The sequence below is a fragment of the Carettochelys insculpta genome, chromosome 14 (assembly GCF_033958435.1).
Source record: "Carettochelys insculpta isolate YL-2023 chromosome 14, ASM3395843v1, whole genome shotgun sequence".
NCBI lineage: Eukaryota > Metazoa > Chordata > Testudines > Carettochelyidae > Carettochelys > Carettochelys insculpta.
Window position 1 is genome coordinate 26,704,690 of NC_134150.1, and position 12,648 is coordinate 26,717,337.

The 12,648-nt window shown below is 41.4% G+C and overlaps 1 protein-coding gene across 1 annotated transcript in view; it reads left to right on the plus strand.

The window, feature by feature from the left end:
* The window catches only part of TERB1 (telomere repeat binding bouquet formation protein 1), a 50,902-nt gene that overhangs the window by 15,668 nt on the left and 22,586 nt on the right, over nt 1–12,648 (plus strand). Inside the window, exons 10-12 of the mRNA XM_075008787.1 lie at nt 2,187–2,312; nt 3,237–3,400; nt 4,957–5,321. Of these exons, the coding sequence (XP_074864888.1) occupies nt 2,187–2,312; nt 3,237–3,400; nt 4,957–5,321 (655 nt within the window). The remainder of the gene's footprint in view (nt 1–2,186; nt 2,313–3,236; nt 3,401–4,956; nt 5,322–12,648) is intronic.

The window sequence follows — 12,648 nt, forward strand, 5'->3', positions numbered from 1 at the left end:
GGCCGGAGTTGCAGAACACCCGGGCGTCATGTGTCGGCCTGAACACCTGACATAAATGTCAGTGAACTGTCTACAGTAGTCAACCAAGGCCTGCAGTACCATGTTGGCCGCGCAATGGTCTGGAGCATGGATCAGGATGTGGGCCTATCGATGGCCCTCATGCAGTTCGAGAACCTCAGGGCAATGAATCCAGCCACAACTGCAGCCCCATCTCCCAAATGAATGACACACCACAGCAGTGTTGATGGCTGTCACAACCTGCAGAGGGAAGGGACCAAATACATACGTCAGGGACTGAGTGGGCGGTCCCGGGGGGGGCCCTGCCCCCTCCCATCTCCTCCTCCCTGAGCTCTCCAGGGCTCCCCCTGTGAGACTGTGCCCCAGCCCCCTGGCATCAGGGCTGTGTGAGGGTAGGACAGCATGGCCCCCAGGAGTGGAGCTTCCCACCCCACCCCTTGCAACCACAGCCCTATTTCCCAAGGTTCTCCCTTTGGTGGGACACTAACCCTGCATGCAGGGACTGCAGCCTGAGAGCGCCTTAGTTCCATGAGGAGGACCCTGATGATGGACTTCCGCATCTGGCCGAGCAGTAGCTGTTGGGGGTGACTAACTTCCAGAGGGTGACTGCAACACGCTTCTCTACGGGGATAGTGGGCCACAAGCCAGGCACAGAGCTGCAGGAAGGTGTCCTGTATGTAGAAGTTCTGGAACCACTACTGATTGTCTCACTGCCCCGTGATCAGCCAGTGCCACCAGTCAGAACTAGTGCAGTGCCTCCAGATTTGCCTATGCACTGGGAGGGCTGGGGGGAAAGCATGGTGTGACTGTTCATCAGCCATGGCAAATTTCTCAAAAATGGTGTCAGGCTCGCCCTCCTTGAGGAAGAGGACAGCCATGAGGAGATGTAGCAGGTGCTGAAGCACCTCTGTGTGGTGAGCCCTGGGGCTGCTCTGGAAAAATGGATAGCTGGAAAGAGCTGTGTTTCCCAGTAAGTGTCAAAGTGCTGCTCTACCAGCTGTGCTGTGCCTTGTGGAGGTAGGCACATCTCAGTATAGGCAGGGAACAGGCGGCGTGGGGGCCTTTAAGGGTGCGTCTTGCCCGGGCTCACAGAAGGGATTGCTGGACATGTGACCTGGTCTGACAGTGTTCCAGGTGGCCATTTTGTCAAGAGAGCGGCCCGGCAGTCTGTCTGCTCTCTGTCAACAGAGCAGATCAACAGAGTGATCCACTTTACTGGCTGGCCGTGATCTGTCGACAGAAATTTTGATGGAAGATACCTTCCAACAAATATGTCAATAGAGTGTTCTAATCTAGACATAGCCTCACATATGTTATTTGCAGATTTAAGGGTTTTTTGAAAGAAAATCTCTAGTAATATTGGATCTTTTATTAAGCTCCTGTCTGAACAATACATTTTTTTTTATCATTTTTACAAGGACATATGCAAATGTTAGTGTGGTTTTAGAAAAGATAGTTTTAGACAATCACATAAATTATGCATATGGCAACTGTCCGTTTCTTGCCCACGGAAGAACTGATCAAATAAGCTCGGTCTACAATGCAGTTTTTTGACTAGCGTACCTGAATTTCAGACTGAAGTAAGCGCAACAAATGTATATCATGGTTTACACTACGTACATATATGTGGGGGATTTGCAGTAGTGCAGCTATTTTAGTGCAGTAAACTCCAGAAAACCAAACCCCACGCTAATAAAAATAAGTCTCTCGTCAGTGACTGAACTTCACTTGGGTCCCATTTAATAAATATACAGGTTTTCACCAACTTAAACTCTAGGTTTTTTAAATGCAGACTTTTATGAATAGGTATGTGTTTTTGATCTGTATTAGCAATACTTACTTTTTAGCTGACCCAGTCCTTAACTGGATTTGCTTCTACTACTACTGAAATTTTGGAAGTGACTGTTTTTCATACGGTAAGTTATGAAGTTGTGTGTTATCCCTTAATTACTTCCTAAGCTGGACAAAAAAATAAATAAAGTAATTCATGTGTTATTTGGAAATTACCCAAATATAATTTAAAGACTTTGGCCAATGATAAAAAGAAACATTGTGCTGAGTTTTAATTAAAGTAGTTTATACTGCCTTCTAAAGATAAGGTAACAAAACTGTTAATCATGATATAAGTTAGAAACTGATTTATTTTCCTTTAATGCTCTGTTCTATAGAAGAAAATCAGTACGATCTGCTTAAGAACAACGGCCTTCCACTTATGATTCAGTTATTAACAGAGGCTCATGATGAAGAAGTAAACAAAGCTGCTACTTTTGTGCTGCAAAATTGCAAGCAGATCAGTAAGCGCATTATTTTAAAAATGAAATATTAAAATAAATAATTAAGGTTTATAAACCTTCAAAATAATTGTAACCTTAGCATGCTGGTGATTCAGTGCACTTTATTAACTATTTTCTTTGGGAATAGTTATATAATTACCACTATAGAATGGTTCCATCATTTAGGGGGTAAAAAAAAGGTTGCAGACATTCAGGTGAATACAAAAGTGCACAGGCATAATCTGTGCTCAAAATGCTGATTCTGTTTAAATTAGCTTTGCAAAGGTAGCCTGGACTTCTTCAGAAATAGATTTGTTTTTTAGCAGTAAAGTGGAGGCCTGTATAGGTAGATTAATTTGTAGACATAGCCTCACTGATTGCTCAGGTGCTAATTCTTTTTACTGCTTATATTAGCTAAAAACAATAAAACTGACAATTCTGGCAAGATGTTATACTATTTTAGAGTGTTCTGAGGCGGAGGGGTTGAGGCTTTTTTTTTTTAAATTGTTTTTAAACAAGCTGTGGTGAAGCATGACCTGAATGCAACAGATTCTTTAGAAAACTCCCATTTTCAAGGAGCAACTTCTGCAGAAACAAAGGTTTACTGTAACTGCAACGTAATTCAGCAAAAATGCAAAAGCACACGCCTATTTTTAAGGATGTGGGCAATTTCAGTAGCTTCAGTGAGACTATTTACATGCTTGAAAATCTTGCTGAATTGGATCCAAAAGCTGTAATTGCAGTTTTCATTTTTGGAATGCATTGAAGCTATATGGAACTTTCATTCTACTTCATTTTATGCAAATTTACTATCAACAGGTTGTAATTTTTAGGATGTAGTGGATTTAGGATATTTATTTTTAAAATATAAACATGAAATAATTTTCAATGTACTATTCAGTGTAAAAAGACCAAATAATTTATTTTGTTTTCCACTTTGCAAAGCTGAGAAATTGTTTCTGAAAATAAATGAATACTCACTAAATCTGAATGATGCAGAACAGTTGAAAATGGATCTACAGATGAAAGAGAGAAATCTGGAGGACTACTGGAAGAAAGCAAGAGAAATTTTACACAGAATAGAACTTCTTGAAAAAGAATGTGATGAGGTTGGCTAATTTATTCCAAGTATGGCAAACCTAAGCAAATCTCTCAAAAGAAAGCATTCTGTTCAAAAGTTTAGAGGTCATTAGGAGAAAAGATATTAGATGATCTCAGTGTGAACAATAAAAGAGGGAAATAATTGAATTTCTGAGAAACTACTCCCTATGACTATAACAACAGAGACGTAGCCATGTTAGTCTGTATTCTATCAAAACAAACCAACAGTCAAGTAGCACTTTAAAAATCTAACAGAATAATGTATAAGGTGATGAGTTTTTGTGGGACAGTCCCACTTCTTCAGATCAAAAAGACAGCTACCTGTTCTGTAACTGGTGTTCTTCGAGATGTTGCTCATGTCCATTCCAAGTTGGGTGTATGCAGGCACACACCCAGTCACCAGAAGCTTTTTGCCCTAGCCAGTAGCTGTAGGGTCAGTGTGGCGCACCCTGGACTGGCACTGATATGGCAACCACTATATGCACCCACACCCCCCCACACACCCCCTGTTCAGTTCATTCTTGCTGGCTACTCTTGACAGTGGGGAAGGTGGGTGGGTTTTGGAATGTACATGAGCAACACATCTCAAAGAACACCAGTTACAGAACAGGTAACTGTCTTTTCTTCTTTGAGTTATTGCTCATGTCCATTCCAAGTTGGGTGAATGCAAGCTGGTGTCTAGGAGGTGGGGTCAGAACCCCGAATGGACTGCTGGACAGCCCTGCCCTCCGCAGCCTCTTCCTGTGTGTGCTGCCTCAAAGCGTAATGTGCTGCAAATGTATGAATTGAGGACCAGGTGGCCATCCTACAGATGTCGTGGATAGGCACCTGTGCCAAGTATGCCACAGGCGACACCTGCACTCTCATGGAGTGTGCCCTGACTGGAGCAGAGAGATTCAACCTGTTACAGACAAAGATGCTGAAATATTCAGAGAGCTCATTAATGTGTAAACCTTAACTGTGTTATGATACTATATCTCTATTGTTCAGCATGCAGTTTAGTCTTTCCTTGATGGTTTGCCACATATGCCATTACTGTCTGGTCACTTCAGGAACACATGGCCGTCAAGTTAGATCTGGCACACGGCAAGGCTCAGGGCTTCCCCTTGCAGCAGGGTGAGTTGGCACTCACCCTCCAGCCCCGCAAGTCTTCAGGCCTTGGCTCAGTTCCATCCTGAGCTAGGTCAGTGAGGGTTGGTTTCTTTTTGCTTCCCGTTTGTGTGTGGACCCTGACTGATTTTTCTGTTCCCTGCTCCTGCTTTTAGGTAGTCAGTCATCAAGGGCTCAGTGACTTAATTGTATGAGTCTCAGGCATCTATGGGTGTGTAATAAGACCCAATTTATTGTTTTCAGATCCAAGTGCTTACTAGGATACTATTTCTTTAATTCTCTCATAACTTTACTGGTTTTCTTGTTAATATTAGTGTCTAAGTAGAGCCAGGCAGCTCTGCTCCTTTGTACTTAACAGGGTCTATCTTTGGATTTGCCCAAGTCTGCCTTTTAAACCTACAATAGGATTTCTTAATGCTTTGTATAATCATTAATTTATATTTTTGCAATGTAGGCAACAGTAAGAAGACAAATATTTATTAATAGTCCTCAAGAAGCAGTTACGCAAACAACATCAAAATACCATGAATTGAATGCCAGTGACCAAGAAGTAATCACTGAAAGAGCACATACAAAAATGCAGTGTTTGCGGTTGAATTGTACATCTGATGACTTGGTTTGTACTATATCTGCAAATAATCAGTCATCCAAAAGTGGAATATTAAAGACTGTGAATTCAGTAGATGCTTCTGTCGGACAAAATGAGGAAAATGTTGCTCTACCTTCAGCTGATAAGCTACAAACAGGTAGTATGCAAAGAAGTCATACTACACATGAACAAACCAGTTGTGAGAAACAACAGTCTGCTCTTCAAGGAAGGTACAGGTTTTCAGATGTCTCAGTGCTAAGCAAAAATGTAACTTTTCTATTCACTTAATGAAAAGGTCTAAATGAAATGCCATTTATTTATTTATTTATTTATTTATTTATTTTATTACTAACTAGGTCAGGAGTGTGTACCGAAATAGGAAGAAGAGCAATTTTTTCAAATTCAGTTACAAAATCAATACTTCAAGAGCTGCAATGCATGTGAATACAAGACAGTCCTTAATAAATAAGGTCAAACTGTACTTTTTGTTACTCCTGTTTTAAGAACAGTGCACACACAGGCTGTGTTTACACTTGCATTCCTCTTTCAAAAGATTTACATATCGGGTACCTCATTTGCATATTCTTTCAAAAGCGCCTCTTTTGAAAGGCAAAAAAAGCAGCGTAGATGTGGCTTTTTTTTAAATAAACCCCATCTTCAAAAGAACACGCCTTCCTGAAACATAGGCTCTTTCTAAATGAGATATGCAAATTAGGTGCCAGATATGTACATCTGTGCCTCATTTGCATTTTCAGTTTCTCTCATTTGCATGCCTCTTTCAAAAGAGGAATGCAAGTGTAGACACATCCACCATGATTTATAGAAGTTAGAAAGTTTTATCCACCTCAACTCCCAAATCTGCCCCCAACCCCAAACTTTACCTCCATCATCCCACAAACCTGCCGTCAATCCCCAGGTTTAACCCCTCTCTGCACCAAGCTGCTATCCCAACCCCAGGTTTAACCCGTTCAGCCCCAAACCAGCCCTCCCATCCCCCGGATTTACCTGTCTCAACCGACTAGTGCCACATGCTGCTGCTGCTGCTGCTTCTCCACAGCCACTGCCTCCCCCTACATGCTGCTCCCCACTGCTGCCTTCTTCTGAGCGCAGCTGCACAGCTCCAGCAGGGGCAGGAACGGCTGCCCCTCCTCCCAGCTGTTCTGTAGGCTGACTTCCCCCACATGGAGCGCGTCGACAGCTCCCTGCTCTGCCGACTTCCCCCTCTGCTGTGGCTGACTGCTCAGTGGCTCTGGAAGCTGCCACCACTTAAACAAAAAAATCTAAATTCCATTTTAACTGTGGGCGTTGTTTAAGTGGCAGCATCCTCCAGAGCTACAAGTGGGGTTAGTGGTGGCAGCACTTGGAGCTGCAAGTGGCTCCTCAAAGAGCCTCTTGCAGCTCCAGAGGCACAGTTTGATGACCCCTGAACTAGCTCTTTACTGTGAGAGAAAACAGACTACTTTTTGATCACCACAGTTTTTCTTAAGTATAGGGTCTTTGAGATTTTAGATAAAAGAAAATAGAATCTCATGGCAGTGAAGAAAAAGGAAAGCGTTTTGCCTTTGTACTCTGGGTTGCAGGTATCTCAAATGCATTTATAGGTACTATTTTCAAAATCTGGTTATGATTAAAATTTAAAACTATAAAATCTATAATATTTCTTTTCAGTTTTCTCTGACATTTCTTTTACATTGCTGTAGTCTGACATGATGCTTTGCTTACTCTCTCTCAAACTATATTTCCTTCACTGAGTCAGAACATACTATCCTATCCTATACCAGATATAATAGACATTTTCACTGCCTGTTATTTCATCTTTTTTTTTTCTGTAGCTATTTTCTAGCTATTCCCTCTAGCTATTTCACACCCATAAATAGTAAGCCAATTAAAGGTGACCTGCAAGAGTAAAATACCAAGGTTATAGTAACTTTAGTAATATGTGTTGAATCTTCCCCCAAAACAGTCCAAGAGTCATTCAATACATTACTTACAAACATATTTAACTTCCTTCTTTCAGGTGCATTTTTGATGGAGCTCTCTAGCTCCTTCTCCTGTGTGTTGGTCCAGTTTGCATTATTGCTGTGACTTCACAGCTACCACACAAATTCTCTGGAGCTTAGTCCCTGGTCAGGTAAGTTCTGTTTTATTTTTGATACTGTTTGGCACGGTTTTGCAAAGTTTCTGAGTATTGTCACCCTTCAGGTTAAAACACAGAAACTTTGGAAAAACATGCCCTTTCTCTGCAAGTCTATGTACATATGAAACCAGGAATTACATGATCAGGGGCCAGTCTCTTTGTTCCAGTTGTGTTCAGTGGTAGTTGTGCTGGCATAGTCAAATGGACACATTAGACTAGGATCCTGCTGATTGTATCAGTTAAACACATCAAGATCTGATAGAAAAACATTAAAAGTACCTTTTTAAGCAATTGGCCCACCTGTTAGATAGAGTAGAGACAGCTACTGTCTGGTGGGTAAATATTATAATAGGACAATTACAATCAAATTAATTAGGACAATTAGATTGATTAGGACAAGGCATGCAGGGCACCCCTAACTAAAGTCCTCTGACCTCATAGCTGGATGCCAGTATCTGTTACCTGGTTAACTGTCAATAGATAACCCAGGAAAGAGAAAGAGATCAAGTATGTAAACCAAACAGACTTTATTTAGAATAAGTAAACATCCAGCTGAGAGATAGTCAAGAAGAAAGTCAGAACACTAATTAAGAGCATCAACAATAGCCAAACCCCCAAAAGGCAAACAAGAACCCAAAAATAGAAAGGAACAAATGAGATTATAGTAATTCTGTTCTAGGCTCCAGACCTTCTACCCTCAGCCTAGTTGGAAGGCTTATAGGGAGGAGCATGGGGGGAGATCCCACAGTGAAGGGTAGGTGGACCCTGGATGCAGATGGTGTGATGTCCTTGTGGCTAGATCTTATGATGTGGAATCGATGTTCAGGATGGGCAGCCAGTGGAAGCAAGGAGACAGTCCCAAGCCAGCCTGAGGCTGTGCTGAAGTCCTCCTTATAAACAGATTTTGGTGGGAAAAAGTCCTTGTATAACTGGCGCCCTTCTGGGAGACCCCTTAGAAAAGGTGGAAAACTCTGGTTATGTAATCATGACTCAACATGTTATATAACTAGGTTATATAACCACCTCCATCTTGAATGTCAATATCATGTGACCAGAGACTCCATTTTAAAAACCTTTAATATATTATAAACTGTTTACATCTGAGGAGAAATCCTCAGAATTTCATCCCAACACATCGAATGAAGACCCTAGACGATTGCAGAATATGCTATTGTAAAAATTAAGTAAGCTTCATGTGTTATATGAACCTTAGCCACCATGAATTCTGAAAGCTAATGTTACTGGAAAACTTATTTTCTGGATATCAGTGTGACTAGAAAGCAATAAGGGTATTACCAGCTAGGAAAAGTAATCACATATTCTCTCTAATCAACCTTTTAAAATACTATAATATGTTGAATATCTGTCTTAGACTAGCCATTGGGGAAAATTATCACATATTATTGATGTTTCTAGAATTTAGTATTTTACTTTTGGAGATTATTTTTCATATGTAGTCAAACATAAATGCAAACAGAATAGGGAATAAACAGGAGGAACTGGAAGAGTGAGTACATAAGCTACATTATGAAATTGGCATCACAGACACCTGGTGGGCTAAATCTCATGAGTAGAATAGTAGTATAAAGGATATAACTTGTCCAGGAGCAAAAGACAGGGAAAAAAGTAGAGAGGTGTTGCATAATACACCAAAATATATACAGTAAACCCTTGTTTTTATGGACCCCGATTTAGCAGAATTTGGGAACAACAGATACCCCCCTCTTTGTTCTCAAAGTCCGCCAGTGTCCATAAAATCACTGCCCACCCCAAAAAAAAAAAAAAGAAAAAGTTAAGAAACTTACCGCTGCTGCAGCCTGGAGGAGTCACCACCTCCTCCTCCGGAGCCACCACATGCTCCACCCACCAGAGGTCTGGCACATACATGGGCAGACTGGCACTTGTGTACATGCCCCACCTCTGGTGGGAGGACCATGTGGTGGCTCTGGCAGCAGTTCCTCCAGGCTGTGCCCTGGTCACTCCAGCTGCACACGGTCGGGTCCAGCAGCTCCTCCAGCGACAGCAGCTCCATTGAGTGGCAGTTGTGGGTTTTTTTTTTTTTTTTGGGCGGGGGGAATAGGGGAGCCTTGCAAGGGTGGGTGGGCAGTAAACCCTCGCATTTAACGGACTTTCAGGAATAGTGGACACCCCTCTCCCCCATTAGTCCATTAAATCGAGGCCTTACTGTATATGTTTTCTCACTTCCAGATGGAGGTGAGAGACAGACCAATTGCAAGTCTTTGGATGAAGATATGATGGGGAAAAAGCAGGGGCAGCATCATAATAGAGGTCTACTACAGACCACCAAATTAGGGGTACATTGATGAGTAAAATAAATAACAGAAATATCCAATATCTAAAAGTCATGTTACTAATGGAGGACTTCAGTGCCCAGACATCTCTTGGAAAGTATGCCAAACTCAAAACATCCACCAAGTTCTTAGAATGTATTTGGGACAGCCTGTGGTTTCAGAAGATGGAGAAGATAAACAGAAAGACAGCCATTTCGGACTTTTTTCTGACAAAGGAGGAGTTGGTTGTGAATCTGAAGGTTAAAAGCAGTTTGGGTGAAAGTGAACACGAAATGATACATTTAATGATTTTATAGAAAGGAAGGCATGAGAAGCAGCATGAGGAAAATGGACTTCAAAAATGAGTTAACCATCTTTAACAGTTTCATCCTTGGAAAGAAAATGTAAGGGAATATCGGAGTTCAGGAAAGTTAGCAGTTTCTCAGGGCAAGAATGTAAAGGAGTAAAAGCAAACTATCATAGGAAGAATAGTAAGAGGCCAGTATGGCTCCATACGAGTTCTTTAATAACTTGAAAATCAAAAAGGTATTCCACAAAAAGTGGAAATATGAATAAAAGCATGTAGGGACAAAATCAGAAGGGATAAGTAAGGCCCAAAGTGAGTGACACCTATAAAGGACATAAAACTCAAGAAGAAGAGGTTTTATAAAGACTTTGGTAGCAAGAGAAATATTAAGGAGCATACAGGTCAAAGTTCTGTACAACAAGATTATAATTAAAAATTACCTTGAAAAATTAGTATTTGCTTGAATACACGAAGATGAAATTCAATAAAAACAAGTGCAAAGTACTTCAGTAAAGAAGGAAAAGTCTAAAACTGCAAAATGGTGAGTAACTAGCTGGACTGCTGCTGATGATATTGATCTGGGGGTTACAATAGATCATAGTTTGAAAATGAGTTGTCCATGAAGCAGTTGCAAAAAAAGACTAACATTTGGGAGTATATAAAAAGGAGTATTGTATGTAATAACTCCACCATGAAGCCTCTATGCGCTCCATGCCAGTCCCAAGCCTGGATGAAGGACGAGGGTTGGTCAGATGTGTGTTGACGTGCTGACCATCAAACAACAATATGAATGAAATTCGATGCCAGTAAAACTAAATGATAAAAGATGCCAGCTCAGACTTCATCTGGATAAACAAGGTCCGCGATACCAATCGAGCGATCGGAGTTGGGTCGATAAGCTGGCTACCGAAAGAAAATTACAACTAACACATACGCTATCCATGGAACATGGAATGTCTGAACACTGTGGGCAACCGGAAAACTAGAGCTGCTTTGGAAGGAGATGGAGATGCTGATGTGATATACTTGGACCGGCAGAGATGCATTGGACGGGATCAGGAGAGAGATGCGATTGTGAAGTCATTTGGTCAGGAAATGAAATGAGGCATGAAGCAGGAGCTGCATTTCTTCTTAGCAAAACAGCTAGAAGAGCATTATTAGGATACAAACTGGTGAGTGCAAGAATGATGGTAGCGAGATTTGAAGCAAAACCGTTCAACATCTCAGTCATTCAGGTGTATGCACCCACGTCAGACAGTACAGAGGAAGAGATTGGGCTATTCTATAAAGACCTGACAAAGACGGTGGAGGAGATACCAAAGAAAGATGTGTTGATCATCAGAGGAGATTGGAATGCGAAGGTTGGAACAGATAATGAAGGTTGGGAGAGAGACATGAGAAGGTTGGAATATGGAGAAAGAAATGAGTGAGGTGGGAAACTACTTGAGTTTGCTACAAATCATGAGATGGTGATCTGCAACATGAGATTCCAACAAAAGGACTGTAGGAAGTGAACATGACAATTGAATGATGGGAAGTCCAAGTACATGATAGATATGATTTTGATAAGAAGAAGATGGATAACATCAGTACAGCAGTGCCAAACCTTCCAAGGAGTGGATATAGACTCAGACCACAGTCGAGTGATTGCAAACATCAAGATAAAATTCAAAAGAAAATGTAAGACAGAGTTTAAGAAAAGAAGAAACATGGTGAGGCTATGTGAGGAAGAAACGGAATGCATACATAACAGCAAAGAGAAGATTCAGAATATCGCCACAGAGAAAGACCTAGATAAGAGATTCGCAGGGATAGCCATCGCTCTAGAAGAGGCAATTGAGCAGACAGTTCCAGAAGAAGAAAAGATCAATAAGAAGTGGATTACCCAGGAGACACTGAAGTTGGCTCAAGAGAAGAGAGTGTTGAAAATCAGAAGAGATGTCTCTGAGATGGCAGAACAGCAATATAGGATGAAATGCAATGAGGTAAGGAGAGCAGCAAGAAAGGATAAGGAGAAATGGTTAGAGGAGTAATGTGAAGATATAGAGAGATATTACGGTGAATGCAAGACCAGGGAGGTGTATAAGACAATTAAGAATATTGATAGGAATGGCAGCCAAAGCAGATGGTGATCAAAGATGAGGACGAAGAAGTGCTCATGAACAGGGAGAAGATTGTGCAGTGATGGATAAGATATTGCACCGACCTATACAAAGCACAGTTGGACCCAAATGTCTCAGAGAGATTGATTGAAGAACTGAAAGAGATACCTCCACCGAGCATCAAGATCAAGACTGATATTTCAAAGGAGGAAGTAGAAAAAGCAGTGAAACGACTAAAGAACAAGAGCCCTGGAAATTATAAGATCACAAGAGAGATGATCAAATACGGTGGAGAAAGCATGATTCAGGAAACACACTGATTACGTAATATAGCATGGAAAGAAAGGAAGGCACCTAAGGAATGGACAAGATCTGTGCAAGTGACAATACCCAAGAAAGGAAGTGCAGTGGAGTGCAAGAACTACAGAATGATTGCCCTAACAAGTCATCTAGGCAAGGTGCTGATGATGATACTGATGGAGAGATTAAGATCACAGACAGAAGAACATAACAGACAAGCAAGCAGGGTTCAGAAAAGATAGAAGTACCATACAGCAGATATTGGCACTAAGACTGATAGTGGAAAAAGCTTGACGAAAGAACCAACTTGGGCAGTGTTGGAGTCATATGGAGTGGATAGCAGACTGATACAGTTGTTGAATGATATCAGTGACAATGCGGAGACAGCGGTGAGAACATGCGGGGAGTTGGGAATTTGGT